General features: G+C 46.4%; 2 protein-coding genes across 6 annotated transcripts in view; both read right to left on the bottom strand.

Annotated features, from left to right (window-relative positions):
* MDGA2 (MAM domain containing glycosylphosphatidylinositol anchor 2) overlaps window positions 1-22,672 on the bottom strand; it is a 290,230-nt gene that overhangs the window by 98,967 nt on the left and 168,591 nt on the right. For all 5 annotated transcript variants that reach the window (XR_004307273.2, XM_032444620.2, XM_085549694.1 and 2 more), the window contains exon 6: window positions 13,329-13,598. Coding sequence is in view for 4 of the 5 variants with exons in the window: in XM_032444620.2 (XP_032300511.2) it covers window positions 13,329-13,598 (270 nt within the window). In the remaining variant the exon portion in view is untranslated. The remainder of the gene's footprint in view (window positions 1-13,328; window positions 13,599-22,672) is intronic.
* LOC146760853 (inositol 1,4,5-trisphosphate receptor-interacting protein-like 1) lies at window positions 15,034-17,255 on the bottom strand. Its single transcript, XM_085549698.1, has one exon. It carries the CDS (start codon window positions 17,242-17,244, stop codon window positions 15,475-15,477), a length of 1,770 nt encoding a protein of 589 aa, XP_085405824.1. The 5' UTR covers window positions 17,245-17,255; the 3' UTR covers window positions 15,034-15,474.

The following is a 22,672-nucleotide window of genomic DNA, read 5'->3' on the forward strand; positions in this document are numbered from 1 at the left end:
CTGTCGACCTGTGGGCATCCCCTTACACACAGCATGAGAAACCCTTCCTTCTGAGGACACCAGTCCTCTTAACCAGCAAATGAAGACTTGGTGTTCCCTGTGCTGCTCAGCTGTGGCATACAGGGTGTCTGCCCAAGTGCTGTCACTGAGATGTAACTATTAGAAAATCCAAGTGGTTGACATGTTTTTAAGAGTTGGTGGGATTTGAGAATGGCCCTCATTCTATCGTTCCCTATTAAAACCTGCAGCCAGTTCTATAGGAAGCAGAATTAACACAGGCTTCGATTGCAGAGGATGAACCATCCATTGTAGGACAGTTAGGAACTATCAGAGTAAATGACTTTGAAACGCAAAGTGAACTTTTTTGTTTGAAAACAGAAGAACAAAGAATGCTTGCATCTACAAAAAAAATCAGCAAATATATTATGCACATAATTTGCAGACGGGGAAAAAGAAACAACAAACTCATAATAGGCATGATGAGCAGCACATTTCAACCAGAAATATTTGCTAATAACTTCAATCAACTGCTTTTATTTCGGATTTTTTTTTCTTGTTAGCTTTGAGTGCTCATGCACTAATTACAGCAGTTTCTCCTTGCTATAAAGGAATAACAAGGTCTAATAGAAATGTCATATTAACGCTTGCCCATCCTTCATTAACACAAACTCTAAATACCAAAGAGTGCACACCTAATCTGTATATTTTTCTGTACTTCTAAATATGAGGAGTTCAGAGGGTGGTGACACACTGGAACAGGTTGCCCAAGGAGGCTGTGGATGCCCCATCCCTGCAGGCATTCAAGGCCAGGCTGGATGTGGCTCTGGGCAGCCTGGGCTGCTGGTTGGTGACCCTGCACACAGCAGGGGGTTGGGACTGGATGAGCACTGTGGGCCTTTGCAACCCAGGCCATGCTGTGATTCAATGGGAGGAGCATTAGGCAGACATGTTTCTCCTACCCTCTCCATCTCCAGAGGTCTTTTTTAGGAAGAGAAAATTGAACTCAGATATCCTAATCCAGACTGATGAGACTCCAAATCACTTCACACACTGGAAGCTTCCCAACTTGAAGGGTTAGAAATCCTGAATGGAGGAACTACTCTCAGTCACAGAGAAGAGGGCTGGGTGAGTCAGAGTGTAGGGCACTCTTGGCTGGCAGAGACAAGAGGGGCTGGGATGGCCCAGCTCAGGCACTCAAATGAAAAGTTGTAGCAATCAAGGGTTTCATCAAGTTAGATCCAGAGCAAACAGCGTTGCCTTTGGAAATAGTAGGTGGGGTCAGCAGACCTCTCCAGAGACACCACCTCCAGCAGTGTGTAGGGTCTCCAACCAGCCCAGAGCCACATCCAGCCTGGCCTTGAATGCCTGCAGGGATGGGGCATCCACAGCCTCCTTGGGCAACATGTTCCAGTGCATCACCACCCACTGTACAGTGCTGAACAGTGATGAGAGGTGATGCTGCACCCATGCTAATAGGTGCATCCCAGCAGAGATTTCAGAACATAATCAGCTCACGGGGCTGGAAAACATTAGCCAATGTGCAAATAAGTCTGTAACTGTACTTTGAGACTGAGAACATGCCCAGGAAATTGCCAGTCTTTCTCAAAGAGGCCCCAAAGAACTCTGATGTGATCAAATAAAAAAAGATGAAACAATTTCCATCCTCAAACTCTTCACAAAACTCTTCAATGTCTGCTCTCCCTCATTAATTACATTTCAAAGTAATAAAACGCATTTCAGTATCTAGACGAAGGCCGATTTGCATTCATCAGGTTAAGTCCTACCCTCCCACCCTCACTCGGATCAACCCAAGATGCTCCTTTAATCCATCAAAACGTTCCTATCTCAGAAACGCACATTTCATGATATATGAACAGCATCAAACACCGTAATTGAATTCATTAGCTGCTGCACTATTTGCAGGCTTTGACATAATAGTTATTGGCCACTGACTGCTTCCTAAGCTGGCATGGGGCGTTGGGGAGCGCTCAGCTTTGTGTTTGCTGATGTCTGTGGCTGTGTGCAGCCTGCGGCAGGAGCAACACTGAGCAGCAGAACTGTGAAAATTACTGATTTTAACCTTGACTGAGCAGTTGGGTTCCACATGAGCTTCAATCTCGATGCGCCAACCAGAAGCGGCTTTGACTAATTTTCATTGTTCCCCTTCGTGTTTTCTTTAGGCTGGCAAGCAATTTTGTTTTGAATTCTTCCCAGTGAACAAGAAGGGTATGTCGTGTGATAAGGCACCGAGCAGACGTGAGGATCTGTGTGTGTCCTAAAGCACTACAGGGACATTTTGGTGTCTCAGTGCTCAGAATGCCACTTGTTTCAGAGCACCCAGAACCTGCATTTTATCTCCAGATCCGGCTCACTTCCAAGGTGCTCTGCAATTGATGGAGGTTCTACATTTCACCTGCATCCCTGGGTCAGGCAATGCCGTCATCCTTTCCTAATGTCCACATGGTGCCGACTCTTCTATGTTTCCCACTCACATGCACAGAAAAATGTGCTACCTGGAAAGATTCCTGACTTTATTTTTAAGGCTCACGATCTGATCCAAAGTCCACCATTGGGAATGGTGTTCACTTCCAAAACTCCTGTGTGTACTGGGTTAAGTCATTCGCCTTGACTTCTGCTTCCCAGCAAAGGTTAAGAACACACAAAGAGCACCATGAGAACAGCTTGTTTGGAAAGTGAGCTGCCAACCCAGCTTCGTCCTCCCCAAACTCCAGTCTCTTAATCCAGACACTGGCTGTTTGCTTTAAAAGGCTGAGCTGTATCTCTCCAAGCTACTGCTGCGATCTTTGTACCAAAGGATGATTACCGGGATGATTCATTGGTCCTTGAAAAAAAGACGTGAGGCAGACAGCGGGTAAAGAAAGCCAACCCTTATCGCCAGCTCTTGCTTCAATCACACTGGGCTCCTCGTCTCCTTAGAGCCCTATAGATGGGAAAAGCAATCCTGCTTTCACATGGCCGCAATTCAAAAGATTCACAACCTTATGACAAAGATTTTAGATAGTCCCTAAAAGACTTCTGAAGCGCACTGGTAAACTTAAACCTTTTTCCAAATCTGTCAAGACATTCTGAGAAGCCAACTTACATTTGTAGTCCCTGCTGGTTCCCGGGTTTTGTAGAGGAAAATAAAGACTCAACTCCCTTCCTCTCAAATTGAAACTCAGTTTGATTTTGATTGCGGCTGTGGCAGTGTCAGACACAGCTCACCTGCACCAACTCTGTGGCAATGGCTTCTCCAGACTGGATTTCAGACATTGATACAGAAGTTGGTTAAACACAATGGTTCAGCTTTCAAAACTAATGCATTTCATATATATGGTGTAAGCACCTGTATCCGGATTAATGGATTTAACAGTAAACACAGTGTCTTCATTAATTTGCAAGCATTCCACTGCCAGGAAGTAAGGAAAAAGAAATCGACTCACTGATGTTAAAGGCTAAGATAGCAGAATATGCTAGGGAAGAAAAAAAAAGCATATTCCATATAACCAAGTTTGCAGATATCAGCTCTTCATAATGAAAGTTTATCTGGTTTGCTGCATCGCTACAGTCTGCACATCAGTTCTGGATGTGGAGGAGCCTACTCTGAAGTGTCTCATGAATAATCACTTCCACTTCTTTCTGATGAATGACCATCATCCATCATACTCAGCGCTGTGCTGGGGTGGAGCTCCGTACAACAAATTTCAATAACAAATAGGAGATGACGTCTGCAAACTGAATCATCTTGAAGACCACACTATCCTGCTGTGAACATCACAGCCTCACCTACACCTGGAGCAAAGCACCGTAACCCCAAGTGAAAACAAACCTATGACTTTACCTGAGCATGTGCTTCAGGCCATGCAACAAGGATGGCTTTGAGCAAGCAGCTGGGCCAGGGGATGGAAAATTTGGTCTGCTGAAATGGACCTCACAGTGTTGGTGTTTCTGCTTTTGGAGCAGAGTATGAGTTTTGGGCAACTGGAACCTTTATTCGCAGGCTTTGGTTACTGAAACTTGTAAGCTTGTTGGACAAAACGTTGGTGTCCAGCTGGTGCTTTAAGAAGTCAATTTTGCAAAAAGCAAAGAGAATAAGATTAATGGATTTGGGGCACTAATAGAAGCAGACAAATGTGTAAGTCCAAATTTTGAGTTATGTAAAGAAGAATTACATAATGTGGCTAGAAAACCACTATTTTGAAAACAAAAAATGGGAGTTGTTAGCTTCTTTGGTCAGTGTTAAAAAGACCCCGAGGTCATAGGATGGCTGCGGCTGGGGGCACAGCTGGGTCCATCTGAACACCCACAGATGGGGCCCAGCCCCACATCCAGGCAGCTTTTGGGGTTCTCCAAGCAAGAAAACCCCATAATTTACAGTTTTAAAAGCTTGAGCGGTAACAAATGGGCAAGGTGGCAGTGATGAACAATTCATGGCTCTATACATGTGGTTAAATACTCAGATATGTGCTGGTAACCAAACACAGTGGGTTAAGAAAAGAAAAGCTGCAGTTCACAGGCCCAAATGCAGTTCCTTGTGCACTGAGCACTTCATGAACAGGGCTTGTTTAGCTTGCAGGAGATCTCACTGTGGCCTTCCAGTATGTGAAGGGAGCATATAAACAGGAATGGGAATGACAGTTTTTGAGTGGGCAATGATATGACAAGGGGGAATGGTTTGAAACTGAGACAGGAGAGGTTTAGGTTGGATCTTAGGAGGAAGATTTTCCCCCAGAGGCTGGTGACGCACTGGAACAGGTTGCCCAAGGAGGCTGTGGATGCCCCATCCCTGCAGGCATTCAAGGCCAGGCTGGATGTGGCTCTGGGCAGCCTGGGCTGCTGGTTGGTGACCCTGCACACAGCAGGGGGTTGGAACTGGATGAGCACTGTGGGCCTTTGTATCCCAGGTCTTTTATGATTTGATGAGCTCAAGGAGCAGCTTTGAGTGCAGTACCTGAGCTCTTCTCTCTGGATACGCCACAGTTTCTGCCATTCCTGTTTCCTCTTTCCACAACACACAGTTACCTTAATCGCAGTCTTTTGTGTAAGTTCTTTGTTTGTTTTAAAATCAAAGCATGATTTCCAGGCAACAGCCACCTCTTTCCCCCACCCTTTGCTTCTTGACTCTGAACTGTCTCTCACACCATCCTTCAGGAGAACTGCAGAACTCTGCTCTCTCTAGAGGTTTTAATAAGCTATGACAGGTGTGGCCTGGCCTTGCAAAAGCTGCAAGACCCCTCCTCACTTAAATGATTTTCAGGAAGAACCATCACCCTCCCTGGTCATTCTTGAGCCAAACACTAACAACTATCCCTCCTAATCCACAGAAAGTTGAAGTCTATGAACACGTGCTTTATCTTTTGCCATTTCACAGGACCTTGACATTTCAAGATTCAGCACCTTGCATCCAGCCATGGGCTTCACCTTTTTCTATTACAGATGTACTGAACTGGGTAGAAAGAAAGTGGATGGGCCAGATCCCTCAGCATCTACTCTGGAGCAGCAGCCTGCAGCATTTTTAGCAACAACATGCTCAAAACCTTGCCAGCTTGCCTCCACAGCAGTTGTATCTGTTTTGTACTCCATTATTCATATTCATTCTTGGCTGATGGGGGACCATCAGGTCTGCCAAGGTCAGCATCATGCTGCTGGCTTATTTTTCCTCTAGCAGGGAAAGCTGTCTTACTCACATGGTTCATCTGCACAGCTCTGCTACTGCCCGATTCATTGCTGAGACACGGAAACTTTCTTATTCTGAACAGGGATCTGAGCATTTCACTCAGAATGTTAAAAAATCAGTCTAATATCAAATCAAATCAGACATTAACACTGCACAGCATTGACCTCTCTTCTCAAAATTCACATTTCTCATACAGGGTTTTTTGAAAGATCTGCAAGACCTTCTGGACAAAATTACGCTGCCTGAATATTCCCTATACTCGCCCTCCAATTCTATGGAAAACTGAAGAGGATTCTACTAAGAAAGAAAAAACAACCCACATATCCTGATCATTTTACCAACAGAAGCTCATTTTGCCTCTGTCAACATGGTCTGGGCTTAGAGAGTTCTTAAAACGTTCACTTTCAGTAGTTATCAGAACAATTAAGTTGTCAAGCATCTTCTCCAGAGCATCTCCAAACTTTTTAATATCAAGTAATTATTTGGCACTTACAAAACCAGATGCATTCACATTTCCAATTTAAATGCAAATACTGTGGAGAGATTTCAGGTTTTGTCTCTGTTTTTATAAATGCTTTTAGTTTTTAAAAGAAAAGGACTGATTATTTTGGAGATGCCATGTAGCATATGTCTGTTTTTACCTGTGGTCCTATGAACTAGCTCTGTTTCTTCTACTGCCTTTCCTTCCTGAAGGCAGAGAAGATGCACACCTCTTTGTAACGAAGGAGATTTCCATTTACCAGCAGGGACCATCCAGTCCAACCATCCACCTACCGCCAATGTGTCCCACTAAATCACATCCCTCAGTACCACATCTAAATGGTTCTTGCACATCCCCAGGGACGGTGGTCCTACCACTCTCCAGGCAGCCCTTTCTAGAGCCTAACTGCTCTTTCAGAGAAGGAATTTTTCCTGACATCTAAGCTGAACATCCCCTGTTACATCTTGAGGCCATTAAGTCCTGATGTTCATCAGTGTGTGATCCTTTCAATGAGGAAGCCAAGATCAAAGTATGCGAAACACAGCATGGATTCTCTTTCAACTGCTTTTAGAAGGAAATATTCAAGAAAAGTGAGTCTCATCAGAGGAGAAAAGCCATACAGGTGCACAGGTGAGGAGGCAGCTCCAGAGGTCTCTTGCCCAGCTCCAGATCAAAGCATGGCCAGAGGTGAGCTCACAACTTGGAGACTTCCAAGCACCGCTAACAAACTGGCACTCGGCCTACTTTGAAACCCCAAGCAGAAGCAAGGGACATAAAGCCAAACTGCTCCCATGATGAGAAAGCCATCAGCACTGCATCTAGTTGAGCAGCAGCCCCATCCACAAGCCCAACCACTGACTGCCCAGCTCACAGCACATGGGAATGTTGCAGGACTCCTCTCAAGCCAGACAAGAACCAGGATATAAATTAAACAGCTCAGACAGGCTGACACAATCCCCAGTGGGCTGCGCACTTGCCAAACAAATTATAAACCCTCTGAACATTACAGCTGGGTGTTTTCCAAGGCCAGTGCCTTTAGAAAGTTTAGTTCTTGTGCCAAAGCTGTCAAAAAAAAAAGGGGAAAAAAAGGAAAAAAAAAAGGAAAAAGCCCTGCTGAGCCTCCCTGAATGCCAAAAAGCAAAACATTGTAAATATTCACTATTTTCTTTGCCCTACACCACACATGGAGCTCAGCACACAGGACCTGCTTTTCCTGTGCATCCTATAGCAATTTTGATACTCAGAGTAGCCACACAGCAATGGTCAGATGGAGAGAGACCCAACGAGTATCACCTCAAGGCCATCATAGATGTGTGGAGCCTGTCAGGCATGTGGCAGAACCAACTTATTTAAAAAAGAGATTTTTGCACACAAAAGCTCTGGGAAGTCCTAATGAAATGGGAGAAGAATCAATAAACCATCTCAATTTTTATATGGAACCATTTTATGAACTCGTCCACAGCACAGCCCAGCCTGGGAGAGCACACATGCCTGAGAGTACTATGGTAGATAATAAAAATAAATGGACTTATTAAACTCTGAAGCGCGACTTTTTCACACATTCATTCTCAGAGCTGTAAACTTTAAGATAGCACACCGGGAGCTTATGATTGTAGCAATGTTCCTTTTTTGTGCCATGAGATCAGCTTTTCTAGGCAGAATCTTGTCTCAATCCAAGCCCCAGTGAAATGCCTGCATTGCTGGATCCCGTCGGCAAGATGGGGAGAAAACGTGGAGGAGCACCAGCCTAAGGGCTATTCCTTAACCTTTCCCAGCACAGGGGGCTCTCCCCAACCCTTCTGAAAACTGCTCTGCAAGGTCCATTTAAGCCTCAAGCAGGAGGATGTAGTTTAAATGTGTCCATCAAGACACAAGAGAAACTAAGCAAGCTGGTGACTGCTGGCTGGTAATACTACCCTACCCTATCCTATCAACACCAGCTAAGTATCAAGTAGATCAGATGGACGCAGCACTTTTCTACTGGTCAGCACCCAACAGCCGCCATGGGCACTGACCCCCCCATGTGCTCCCAGAAGCCAAATCTCACCTTCTGCACATACATGTGAGCCGCAGCTCTTTTCTGGCACTGGGCACCAGCCCTACTCACATTTCCATTACTAACAACATTGGAGGGTCTCTCAGGAGTGACAGCAAAGATGCTGATGTACAAACACAGAGAAGTCATTTTAGACATTACATCATGCAGTCACTCTAAGCCAACAAGGGAAGTTCCAGAGAAGCTATGGGACACATAGAGCTGCAGTAGGCAAGCAGAAGGGAAGCCAGGAGTGCAAGAATGTACATCAGAAATACCAGATTTCAATGCTTTCCCCCCCCCCCCCCCCCCCCCCCCACTTTCCTGTTAGCAATCACTATTATATAGTTCATGTACAGTTTTTAAAGGCATAATTGGATAGGTACTTCCAGCAATCTCAGCCTTAAATTGCATTTCTCCAGAGTGCTTTTTGTTCAGCAAAAGCTTTTGTGCTAATGTAGAGCACAGGTCATCTAAAATTATTATTTTATATTTAAACTGACAGGGAATCCCACCCCTTAGAAAAATTAACTCTAGACATTATGTTTCCACTTCAAAGAAAGGGAAAGTCACAGTTTCAGAGTCACCTGGCACTAACATAATGCTGCAGTTGCACTGAAAGAGACAACAGAATCTGTTCAAAGAAGGCAATGGGAGAACTTGCTGAAGAGGCAAAATAATTGAGCTCATATATGTCAACATCCTTCCAAATAATATCAGTGCTACGTGTTTGAAGACCTGTATTGCAGAAGACACTGCTCTACCTGTTTCCCAGCGTGATGCACTGATGTTCTTCTAAGATATGACCCAGCAGTTCTGTTCTCTTACTGGATGGAAGAGCCACCCTACACCCCTCATTAGCAAATCCCTTTGTCCTTCAGTGACATCGTGCTGTCTGCAAAGAAATGACGTTTTCATTTTGTTCTTCACAGTGTCTTCGGAATATTTTTATTTCCATGTTCTCATAGTTTGAGTACCAGTCTGTGTCACGATGAAGATGTCTTAATTTCCTAGAAGGCACAGGCATATGAGCTGGGATTGTTCAGTCTGGAGAAGAGGAGACTCAGGGGAAACTTTATTGCTCTCTATAACTACCTGAAGGGAGGTTGTTGTGAGCTGGGGGTCAGCCTCTTCTCTTGTGTAACTGGTGACAGGACCAGAGGAAATGGCTTTAAGTTGTGCCAGAGAAGATTCAGGCTGAATGTTAAAAAATACTACTGCTCTGAAACAGTGGTCAGGCACTGGAATGGGCTGCCCAGAGAGGTGGTGGAGTCACCAACCCTGTAAATGTTCAAGGAATGTTTGGATGTTGCATTGAGGGATATGGTCTAGTGAGAACTACTGGTGATGGGTGGATAGTTGGACTGGATGATCTTGTAGGTTTTTTCCAACCTTGGCGATTCTGTGATTCTGTGACTACCTTGATTCCTTCCTCTTTTGACACCCAAATTGCCACCCAGTTGTCACCAAAGACAGGATGGTATTGTGACGACAATGTTCCTATGCAGTATCTTGAAGTTTACACGGTCAGTATTACCTACTCTAATACCTGTTGGTACTATCTCCAAAGATGGAAGAATCTTTAAGGAGTGAAATACCTCCAAGAGCAAAGTCTAAGCAACTCTCAGACCAAAAGAGCTTCCCAGGACATAGGAGGAGCTGGATGTCCAACATCCCATGCCTGAGCAAGGGGAGGAACTGAGCATGGGGCGGTATCACAGGCAAGGCCTCTAACTGCTGACCTCCTTACAATAATGTGAAGCCTTTCTGCAGCACAATGCATATGTAGGACATCAAGAAGTATCCACGTCACTATGTGTGTTGGTCCAAGGGTGGTGAGACACAAATGCATGTTTTTTGTTTATTTGGATTTAAACATGTATAAGAAGACAAACCATAATTTGAATTGCAACCAACAAAGGTACATAGTGACAAATTCACAATGAAAGTGATCCAACACAAGAATTTAGGGTTGGAAAGTGCTCTGAAAGAAGTACATCAGACTTCCCCCTCCCTGGCCTGCAGATGAATGACTTCCCCTACACCACAGCAATACCATTACAGGGGAAAAATCAGAAAAACAGAGCATCACCCAAGCAGGAGGAGTGACTTCAGGCTGGAAGGTCATCAGGAGCTCTGTTTGTCCAGAGGGGGTGGCATGTGTTTGCTACCTGAGTTTTTTTCACTTTTTTTTTTTTAAAGAGAAGGAGAAAAACTTCAAGTCTTAATCAAATGAGAGGAATCAAGATTCCCTTAAAGCTGCTTCTGCTTTCAAATGGTTTTGTCTTGAAATACAATACGGGAAGCTACTCTGCTCATCAGCCTGAGAGCAGGAAGTGGAGATGCTGCTGATGAGAACACCCAACAACACTCAAATGCTGTCAGCCTTGCAATCATTTAAAGAACTCACTAATCTAAAGAAAATACTCAAAAAGAAAGTTTCATAATTAGAATTGGTGAGCAGCCAGCTCTGCTGAAATGAGATAGCATTCCCTCTATCTCTGTTTTAACCCAGACACCTTGACAGATGACAGTTTCTTTGGTGCAATGAAGCATTTTGCAATAATTTTGGGTAGAGTTTAACTGATAATGACATTCTTCACGGCTGCATTTCACTGCATTTCCCACTAAATGGTGACTCTACCAGTTGAGTGGCATATAGCCTTGTTACAGAAGGATCTGTGCCAGCTGGAAAAGCACCGCTCCCTAAGTCCTCTACTTATCTCCTGCTTAAAGCATACAGGGCAAAAGACAGAAAAAACAACACCCAAAGATGGTTATGATTAAATGGATTCTTTGTTGCAATGGCAGCTTTGGTCCATCCAGTTTGCTACACCCTGGACATTCAGGTACTTATTCTTTCTTTTTTGAAAGATTTTCTCTGATTTTAGGTTGTTTTTGTTGTTGTTGTTGTTTCTAATTAAATGTGTGGCAGTCATGTGGCATTATTCACAATGGATTCAAAGGAACGTGTGATGGGCATTTACGAATTTGGATAGTCAGCTACAAAGACAGGAACATGCCCAAAGCTTCCTGAAGATAGGGTACCATCAATGGGATGAAGCACACACAAAAAAGAAACGTTCAGTTAAAAGCATGTTGAAATTTAGTGAATTTTAACAGGAACAAATTTAATCCAAGCCCTGATGGCACTTTTTACATCTTTACATTTCAATCTATGTAAGATCAGGGGATTACTGTCTATTCCTGGGTTTGGTAGTCCAACCTGAGAGAACCTGCAAACTCCAGTTACCAAATGCTTCTCCTGCAAGGCTTAGTTGCCATTTAAAGTTAATACTCCTTTCTCCTCAGCTGCGGTGTGAAAATTCTGATCAACAACAACAACAAGAAGAGATAAAAGAGAGAGAGAAGCAATGAGCTATGGGCAAAGTGCTAAGGAACACATGCAAAACAAAATCCAGATTCGGATACGAATTCCTCTCATATTTCACAGCTTTTCTCAATATTCCTTTTAGTACATAAAAATATAAGACCAGAATAAAAAAGAGGTTCTTGTTTTCTTTAAAGACAGGCCTTCCCTTAATCAGAAATAATAGTGAAGGGGAAAAATCATAGCAGCAGAGTACTGGGATGCTGCACTGCAGGATTGGATGGGGTGGTGTTCCTTGTGCTGCTTCCTTCCCAGAATTAACAGCCACTCAGCAGAGAAAAAGAAAAAAACCAAAACCTTCCTCAAATGTTTTAATGATATTTTGTTCAACATCTTGCAGCTCCTAGGCATCTCATAGGCATGGGCTTCTATAAATAAAAATGTGAGGGCATATCATTATTATGCTATGACTCATGAAACTTGTATCTGCAGGGAGTTTGGGACTTGGTTTTTCCTCTGGGCTCCCCGGTGCTGTCTGCTGGGTCAATTAAAATGCTCAGATTTCTTTTCACACAAAGCCTTTTCCTCTCCCTTTGCTTATTCTGAGCGAGTGCTTCACTCCCATCTTCCTTTCACAACCTCATCACCGTTGTAAATCACAGCAAATTAGTGTCGATGCTGTGTTCTTGAAACAACACTGCTTTTGCCTCTTGACAACAAACCCCCTAAGCCAAATGTCAAAAAATTCAAATGGAAATACCACTTTACAAATAAATCTGTGGACTTCTCCTGATAAACTCCTGCAGACCTCGGCTGATGTGACGCTCTCTCCCCGACCCCCTGAACAGAAATAGCTTCCAATTCATCATCCTGCTGAAGAGTGTAATATGTTGGGCAACACGAAGAGAACAGGGGTTATGGCTCTCATAAAATACTCACACCACTGGCTCCTTATACAGCAGTTCCTCCTAAGTACGATTAATCACATGGCATTATTTAAAGTTCCCATAACGTGTTTCAGTAGCATTCGTGGATTAGATTATAGAAAATTAGTTTCAGATGAACTGTTTGCTTCAGGTAGATTAATCCACTCAGATGATGCCTACCAGCCAAGTGAACTCTTCCTTCAAACAAACTGGCCACATCCCTGGGGTTATCCAGAAAGCAGTAAACAAGTGGGGAGAGTTTCTTTCCACCTGGTAGTAATTGCTCTGCAAGTACTCCTCTCTTCTTTTTATCTAAGACAGACATTTATCCTCCTATTTTGCATAATTAAAGCACAGATACTAATCTGAAGCTCCTACCCAGGGAGCAGTCATCTGATGGCAGCAGACTCACAGCGTGCACAGCAGCCTTCATTTCAGTATCACACTCAGCTGATGAAGAGGAAGAAAAGGGTAAAGTAGGAAATGACACCTCCTGGAGTTCAGGGCCACTTGGTGGGATACTCTGCTGTGGCTCCAGCCTGGAAGGCACTGCCGAAAGGAGGTGTGCAGAGAATGGCCAAGTCTTCCCAACACACGTAATGCCAATGGTGGCCTTTGGCAAGTGTTCATCTCTATTTTGAGTGGGAGAGCTGCTGCATATCTTTGCGGTGCAAAGGGGCACTATTATGGGCACTGGACCCACCACAAGAGCCACTGGCTATCTGAAGCCAACACTGATTCATCTCATTTATGATTAGAAATGATCAGAAATGAGTTTAGAAAGGCAGGACACCCCTTTGTGCACATAGCTGTCCAGCCAGATTAGGGTTCATTTTATCCTCCAAAGTAAAAGTTACTGGTTTCCCAGTTCAGCTTACCTCTTACGATGATGTTGGTGGATTTTTTTGCAGGATTTCCAACGTTGTTATTGGCGACACAGCTGTAGGTGCCAGCATCCTCTGATGCAATGGCAGGTATGGTCAGTGTTCCGCCATTGAGGACTGTCTTCTCAGGCAGGCCACCGGCAGACCTTACCCACGTCAGGCTGGGGGCTGGCTCCCCTCCTGTTGTCACACAGACCAGGGTGACTGCTTCTCCAGGATTCACCACTATCGGGTCATCCACCAGGAGCTTAATAGAAGGGGATGCTGCAAGACACAAAGGGAAGAGGAAGGTGTAGTGAAGCAAAGACTGCTGGTACTCAGTCCTACCAAGCACACACAGACCCACTGAACTCTTAGCAAACCCTATGGGAAGGCTGGCTCCCCATATTCCTGCTCCCGTGCCTCTGCTCTTCACCCTACCAAGCACCCTGTTTCATAGGTATCTCTTTTCCCTGACTGTCAAACTGCAGGTGGGGCTTTTTGTTAAGTACAACCCTGTGACTGTGCTTGGAAAGGAATGCGTGTTGTATGGGAAACATGCCAGCACGCTGGATGTTCAGCCTTGGAAGAAAAGCATTAGGAAGAATTCCCTTTGGCACAGAAAGCATGTTGCTCTCTTCAAGTCAGACCCTCCCTGTTGAAAACCTGCCCTCTTAATCCTCCCACCTCCCTGATGAACACCCCAGGACTTGCCTGAAGACAGAGAGGCATCTCTATTTTCAGTTATCTCCTAATTCAAGAGAAGCCACCTCTGGCAGGACAGCATCTTAGAATCATTTAATGGCCTGGGTTGAAAACAACGCCCATCCAGTTTCAAACTCCTGCTATGTGCAGGGTCACCAACCGGCAGACCAGGCTGCCCACACACATCAATGCCTCCAGGAATGGGGCATCCACAGCCTCCATGGGGAACTCGTTCATGTGCGTCAAGACCCTCTGAGTGAAAAACTTCCTCCTAAGATCCAACATAAACTTTCCCTGTCTGAATTTAAAGCCATTCCCCGTTGTCCTATCACTGCCCACCCTCACAATGTCATGGTTTTGTACATTTTGCTATTGGTATTCCACATCATAACATCATATAGAGCACAGAGAACAACTACATGTCCCAGAGGGTCTCACAGTCAGAGAGGGAAACACATCACGGAAGTGACGCTGTCTCTCTCTCAAACTGCCTGGTAGCGAGTCTGGGTGTGCTTCCAAGCCGTGGCACCTTCAGTTTCAAAGTAGGCTTCTCGGTCTTCGGAAAACCTCTCTCTTTCCCATTTATTTTACTTGGCTTATTAGCCTCAATTTCCATTAGATTGTAATTAGTAAAATAATAAGTTTTCCTCCTTAGATCGATGCCACTTCTCTGTTTGTTTCCTTGAGTCCAGCTCCCATCTCACTACCCCTTTCTTATTTTCCCTTCCTATATGCTGGGAGCCAGGGGGAACAGGAGCCTAATGCCCCTCCCCGTCACAGACATAGATTGATCTAGATAACACCGTGACACAGCAATTCCTCCTCCGTATACGCTCCCTTCAAGTACTGCAAGGCCACAACGAGATCTCCCCAGAGCCTTCTCTAAGCTAAACAAGCCCAGTTCCCTCAACCATTTCTCACAGGAGAGCTGCTCCAGCACCCTGACCATCTTAGTGGCCTCTATATTCTTTCAATATACGTACACACGACGGCGAGATTGAGACACAACAGGATATATAGTTTATAAGAGTTTATTAAAAGTTGTTGTTGTTTAGGGAAATGGGGAAGGGAAGTCGGGTGATAGAAAAGAGATAGGAAATAAAAGCAAAGAGTCTTTGTAGAAAGCAAGAGAGAATTAGTCACCACTGGGTTTCCAGCATGACTCGTAGTTCAGCTGTTGATCTTCAGTAGAGATGGTTGTCAGAGGGAGCAGGGAAGCATCTGTTTGCATCTTGCCTTCGCAAGATACAATGGTTCCATCCCCAGATCTCCCATACCAAGATGGAGTCATTTGGTCACAGGCCGGATCTTCCACTGGTAAGCTCTCTCCAACGTGACACTGACTGCCACAAGGAAACAGCCACCTCTGGCCTCCTAAATAGGTCTCAGAGTCTTACTGCTCACAGGATGTGAGCTTGCAGCCAAAACAAGAGAAGGGTTCGGACAAAGGTCTCTCTCAGCGTCCGAACAGCAGCAGTCTGATGTAGCGATCTTTCAGCTCCCTGAACTCATGCAGCGCTATGGAGTGGGCGTCCGGGTCCTCCTCCAGGTGCTGGAAGAGGTTGAGCGGCTTGGCGGATCGGAAGGACTGCGGCAGGACAATCGTGCTGTGCACCGACTTGCTGCCAAGGAAGAAGTGGTTCAGGCATTTCTCGTCCAGGCAGAAGCGCAGGTACCGCAGGAGATTCTCCATCCGATTCAGGAAATACTTCCTGCGCCACTTCTTCAAAGGGATGATGGCCAAACTGTGGAGGACAAGAGTCTTGATGACATAGGTGGAAAAGCCCATGCCCACTAAGATGCTGGCAAGCAACGTCAGGCAGTGCAGGTGGGAGCTGTCCTGTCCGGTACTCCTGGCCGTGTGCTGGAGGAACTTCTTTTCTGCCACAGCGCAGCTCTGCGGCCATGTTGTGCTGGGCGTAAAGCCGGCGTCTGTGTTCTGGCTGGTCAGGTAGATGTCCGAGTGGTCTTGCTGCACCCCGAACAGCAGCTCGACGAGGACTTTTTCCCCGCTGTAGGCTTCTGTCAGCTGGAGCTTGCAGGAGCGTCTGGAAGGCAGCACCTTCAGGCTGTAGGCGTGCGCGTAGTGGGTGGTCTTCCAGATTGCTGCCACCTGTGCGGTGAACCAGGTGACAGTTCTCTCCACATCCAGGTAGGAGTCAGTGCAGAGAGTCTGTAGCAGGCTGGGGTCCTGATTTTGGCTCAGCTCTTCCTCCTCGTGGTGGAGGAAGCACAGCACATTCCCCAGCTGCTTCTCCCTTTGGCACATGCACTGAAGCTCCACGCGGACGCGGGAGTTCCTTGCCAGCCCGTGCCCTTCATCTCCCAGCTCCAGGAGGAAGGTGTGCCCGGGGGGAGGCTCTATGGGCACGAGCAGGCAGTACACAGTGTCCCACTCCCGGGGACTCCAGCCTTCAAAGGCGCTGCCCACCCCAATGGCGGGCTGCAGCACCGGGAAGAAGCTGTTGGACCAGATGAATCTGAAGGTCTGCACAAGCTGGTTCATCAGCTCCTCCACTATAGGGCACCTGGTGGCCCTTCCTTCCACCTTTTCCAGGGCACGCCTTGTGAGAAATTTGGTCAGTGCTGAATCGTTGAAGTCGTCTTCCTCGTCATACTCCTCTTCTTCCTGTTCCTCCTTTTCCACCAATTCCACCTGCTCCTGCTGTCCGCCCTGTTCCACCTGCTCCTGCTGTTCCACCTGCTCCTCCTGCACCTGCTTTTCCTCCTGTTCCACCTGTTCCTCCTGCACCCGTTCCTGTTCCTCCTGCACCTGCTGTTCCTCCTGTTCCACCTGTTCCTCTTCCTCCTGCACCTGCTGTTCCACCTGTTCCTCCTGATGTTCCTCCTGTTCAACCTCTTCCACCTCTTCCTCTTCCTCTTGCTCCGCCCCCGATGCCTCCTCCTCGCCACTGGAGCTGTCATTTTCACTGCTGCTTTCATCATGCTGGTTCATTTGTATGGACTGCAGCATGTTCCAAAGGAGCAACAGAATCAGCCCCACATTGAACCAGATCTTCCAGGAATCCAGCAGAGCAAAGAGCAGAGATGTCATGTCCACCCAGCTCTGCTGCTCATTCCTCTGCTCAATCTCGTGCTGCGGAGGTATCATGTGCATTTGCAGATCAACCTCGCGCCGCTGCACGTTCTCGAGCATGAGCTCATCAGTTTTAACACTGACAATTAGCGCCCTCACCAACAATGCGAGAACAAACACCAAAGCCATGATCTGCAAGAGATGGGAGAGAGGGGGTCAGTGGGGCTGGGAGGGAGCGGGGCCAGGAGCCGCATGGCCCTGTGCTCAGGGAGGAGCAGTGGGAACGTGGGAGCTGGGTGGCAGCAGGGACCGAGGCCAGCGCTGGCAGGGACAGTTCCAAGCACTGCCCGTGGTGCTCCCACAGGGGCCGGTGTTTGCACCACATCCCTCGTCCAGCCCGACCTTCCCCTGCTGCTGCACTCACCATTGGCCCAGGTCAAAAATGCAGCAGCGCTGCCTGCCTGTGGCCCTAAACCCATCCCCTGCATTGTGATGCAATGCATTCCTGCTGATGTCACAAATGGACTGCCCGACTCCACCCTTCTCAGCTGCCCAGGGTGGGCACATGGCCACTGAGCCACGGCACTGCCTCAATTTGGAGGCATATTTCTGGACAGAGCTCCTGGGGACGCTCTTTACTAAGCAGGTGGGAGCTGCCCGGGCCTTTCTTTAAAATAAAATGGGGTGGTATTTCCCATGGATGCTGTGCTCCTCATGTGCCACCCCACAGGTTATGTTCCAAACACACTGTCCCTGGAAAATCATTTGGACAGAAAAGGAAAATCAAAACTACTGCTCCTGAGGAAACATAAGAATTTGCAGCATATGCAGAAACTCATTTTAGTGCTGAAATGCCACAGAGGGAACAAAGCTGAAGATCAGTGCCGGTCATGTCAAAGTCTCAGCACCTGACATCACACAGCCCTTTGCTGATTGCTCCCTCAGCCACCGGTGGTCTGAACGTCCTCTGAGCAAAAGGCCGGATGGCTCGAGCCAAGCAGCTCAAAGGGGCTCTAACAATGATGATTAGGATGCCCACATGTGCAGCAGCCTCTTCAGCTGCATGGGCTCTGGCTCCTTTGGGTGAGCTTTTGCTTTAGAGAAAACAGCAGGAGCAACTGCTGTCTACCCCATGTTGCAAAATCACATGTGCACGAGGCAGGAATATTTCTCAAAGGCCAACAGAGAAAGGCTTGGCTGGGAGCCTGTGGGTGTTGAACCAAGGCAGCCCTGCAGGCACAGAGTGGTCTGGTAGGTAAGGAGACAGCCCTGTAGGACAGGAGCGTGATGGCAGCTGTCAGACCAGCTGTGCTTCACCTGCATACCTTGCTGCCTGCAGCACAAGGCTCCCAGCCATGGCTGTATTGACTTCTGGGAGGTAAGGCCAGAGTCACCTCCTGAAGCCAGGGGAGATCCCAGATCAACAGGGTTGGAAGTCATTTGAACCTCACGAGATCCCCTAGACCAAATCCCCTGCTACAGCAGGTTCCCTAGTGTAGGTTTCTCCACAGAAGATAATCGCTCTTCTTCTCTTTTTCCGGTAACAAGGATATCAATAAATATTATTAACCAACAGAAGCTGTGTAACCCAGTGAAACAGGACCTATTCTTTCCTGGATGCTCCCTCAGCATTCAGATTTCTGTACTTCACCAGTCTCTGGGTGTCTGTTGTTTCCTGCATTTGGCGGAGCCTTGCAGCCGGAGCTCCAGGCTGGTGCCTTCCAGTGCCAAGCAGTGCAACTACAATGGGGGGCAAGTGGGAAGCCAGTCATCATGGTAACACTGGAGCACTTCTGACATCCTCCTCTCCAGATCCTCCTCTCAGGCATGTTAAACTTGACTCTGTGCTTATCTCAGGTCACTGTGCTTAGCGAAGGCCTTTACCAAAACAGTGTTGGAAATGTCAGTGAAGCAGCTCCTCAAACTGTTTGTATCCTGTTCCCCTTCTGCAATCTGGTCAGCCTCCACATGTGAGGCTTTGCTGCTGCTGCTCAGAGAATCACCAATGTGGGTTCCTCTGTAGGCAAACCAGTCAAAGCCCCTTGCATTATGCATCTATCCAGTGCACCCTCAATAATTTTGCACATGACAGCAAGTTGTTAGGAAGTGCTGATCTGCCTTAGGGTAAACAGGCCCCACAGAGAGACCAGGACAGGCTGATCAATAGGCTGGGGCCAATGGGATGAGGTTCAACAAGAGCAAGTGCTGGGGTCACCAGCCCTGAGTGAAAAATCTTACATGCTTGGAAGCGGCAGAACACAGCAAAGACCCATTCCACCTTTATTCTTGCAATCTGAGCTGTATTTTTCCTTATTGAAGAATCTACCTTTGCTGGATTAGGACTTTTCCTGAAGTCATTCTCTGAACTGCATAAAGGATGAGCCAATGTCTAAATCCATACTGCTAGCACAGGAAAAGCAGCAGTGCTAAATAAACACGGGAATATATTTCCACAGGCTGGAATTTCTGGGCAAAATCAGTGGATAGAAAACTAAAAAAGGGGAGACTAAAAAGGAAGGGAAATAAAAACATTCCATCCAAAAATGACATTTCACTGTCACCATTACTAGAGATATATTCTTGGGTGCTCTGCTTTATATATGAATCTTACTTTGATGTTAAAAGAATATCATAAAGGCAAGTATGAGACTCGGCTACCAACTAAGAGATTTCTTTGGCATTCGCCCACCAGGATCCGGCTCTGTCTGCATTCAGAGGCTGCAAGGCAGAGAACATGCAATGGTCCAGCCAGGGAAATCCCCCCGAGCACAGTGCCTCATGGACAGCCTCCCGTTCCACTCCTGCACGCTCCAGGCCCTGCAGGCACCCCCCAGAGTAAATGAATGAGCTCAGGAAGCCAGTGTGATGGTGGCAAGGCTGGGTGGATGGTTACAAGTGCAGGCAGAAACTGGCAGCACTGCCCACTGACTCTGTCAGTGTCTCTTTGCTAAGTCCTTTGTTGTCAGTTTCTCTCATCCGCTTGTGGATGGACTCCTGTTCTGGGATTAAGAGGTATGAAGCCAAGCGGCATGTTGCATTTCATTCTTAAGGAGCATTTGTTGGGGTGAAAGCAGCAGAAGCAGAGATCCAGGCACCCTCTGTGCAGCCAGAACTGAGCTCCAAACCTGTAGGGCCATCCCCAACCTTGGCACTCTGGAAGCACTCAGCTGGCCACTGTCTTCTCCCCTCCCCATCCACATTAATGACTCCAGCAAGAAGCTGCTCCTCCCTGATCTCGCTAAACATCAAGTCATGACTCGGGGAACAAAAGAACCACAAGGAACACTTCAAAACTTCGAACAAAAGATGAAAGCTCCAACAATGTCAACCCAACCAGGTGTTGCTGTTTACCATGATGGCCTCATAATCCTCCAGATGAAAGGGGCCCTTTGCCACCCTTCAGGCAGTGAGACAGGGAGAGCAGCCGACATGATAAAAATGCTGTGATACATCCCTTTCATCAGCACTCCAAACAGTAAGTACGCAAAAATTATGGTTTGCATACAGCAATTTCTCTTTGCTTACACCATGCATTTCACTTAACTACAACCTATCCCACCGGGCCAACACATACAGAAATCCAGGAGCGCATTCACTGACTCCCATTTAAAGCTTGATTCAAACCAAAGAACGATCTTTTAAAAGAGAGATGAAGGTTTCCAGCAAATGAAACTCACCATAGCAAATAAGGGGCCAAATACTGTCGTGAACACAACACAAAATCATGGGTGCTCTGATCTATTATTTTGGTGTTTCCTTGCTTGAAACCCTATAGGCAATCAGCACTGCATGGCAATGCTCCTATAACACAAAGCCTCTTCCTTTCATCTTTGCGGTGCCACCAGCGATGGAATTAGATGATCATTGTGGTACTGTTCAGCCCCAGCCATCCTACGAGTCTATGATGATCATTCTGTGATTCTCTAACTGCTCCTCAGTGATGCTGCAGCAATGCAGCATCCCAAAGATCAGCATGGAAAGGAGCAGTGAGAGCACAGCAAAAAACCTCCAGGTAACAGCAGGGACAGGAAATGCTGAATGGGACTCTCTCTTCTAAATGGTCCAAGACAATAGCTGTTAGAAGGCTTAGCACCAGGTCAGGTTTGATAGGAGGAACTGCAGCTCACTATCATATGAAATCTCTCCTCGTTCTGGTTGCAAATTGCTGGAAGGCAATTCATCTTATCTACCACCTGCTTTCAGCTATACCGTGGCAAGTCCCTGTCCATGTGGGATTGCTCTGTCCTTGCTACCTGCAGGCAGAACCCAGAGATATGTTCCATCTGCACAGGTAATAATCAGGTGGCAGGAGATGTGCAAGCCTCATCCACCTTTAGCACCAAGGATTTACAAATCCTTCAGGAGCCCATGGACACAGAAGGGCAGAAAGTGCCATTTTTAACAGCAAACCTGTGCCAACCTCCCACTGATCACAGAGTTCTGTAGTATGTTGGGGTGCTAAGTTGTCTTTGCGAGGATTTATGAGTGCATACAGTAGTTCTGAGTAGATGGAGTGTTCTAGAATAACTGAGTTAGGCCTGTAGGTTAAGAGTTAGTGGGCTGCGGGTTTAGGTAGGTGTGTGTATAGGTTCTCTCGCGTGCATCGGGTTTTGCGTAGCGGGTGTACGTGTCTGCGCGGGATTTAGGATGGCATATAAGGTGTGTGACGGAGCAATAAATTGAGAGAAGACATGATGGCATCCATGTTTGTGTCTCTCTCCCCCGGACAGTTGAAGTCCTGGGATAAGTCAGGTTAATTGGCGAATACGTCAGTAGTACCTCTCAGATTACTTTCAAGAAGCTGAATTTTTTACCTAATCCTCTCTCTAAAGTGGATTTTTCATCTCTCTTATTTACTGATAAACTTCCAGGGCTAAGCATCTACAGCACAAAACAGACCTGTGTAGTTCATCACCACGCTATATTTTTGGTCCAACATGATGAAAAAATGGAGCAGACATTTAGAAAGATGACAAGATGAACCAGAGCAGAGCAGTTATAGTCATTGATGATTATATCAAAATATTGTTGAAGGAATATTAAAACCCCTGCTTCAGGGTATAAAATAATATATACATTTTAGTCAAACAGGTGGACAGAGTAATATATGTTTGTCCACTGTGCTGCATTTATATACCCTTCTGAAAGGTCTATCATTTTTATATATGTAAAGGTATATTATTTCTATATAATACTGCTATCGATGGACATGAGATCTGGTCCTAATGAACTATACAGGCCTTTATGCACCATTTGTATTCGTAAAGCATCTACCAGGATACGACCCCAAACAGGACACCCAGGGCAACACCAGCAGTATTTGGTTAAGAGCACATGAAAAGAAGCATATTGCAACAATAATCAGACAGCGATTTATGTCACCCATCATACAATCATGAAATGGCCGGGGTTGCAAAGGTCCACAGTGCTCATCCAGTCCCAACCCCCTGCTGTGTGCAGGGTCACCAACCAGAAGCCCAGGCTGCCCAGAGCCACATCCAGCCTGGCCTTGAATGCCTGCAGGGATGGGGCATCCACAGCCTCCTTGGGCAACCTGTTCCAGTGCGTCACCACCCTCTGGGTGAAAACTTCCTCCTAAGATCCAACCTAAACTTTC

This window comes from Coturnix japonica, chromosome 5 (assembly GCF_054131305.1).
Source record: "Coturnix japonica strain WE chromosome 5, WE-NBRP24, whole genome shotgun sequence".
NCBI lineage: Eukaryota > Metazoa > Chordata > Aves > Galliformes > Phasianidae > Coturnix > Coturnix japonica.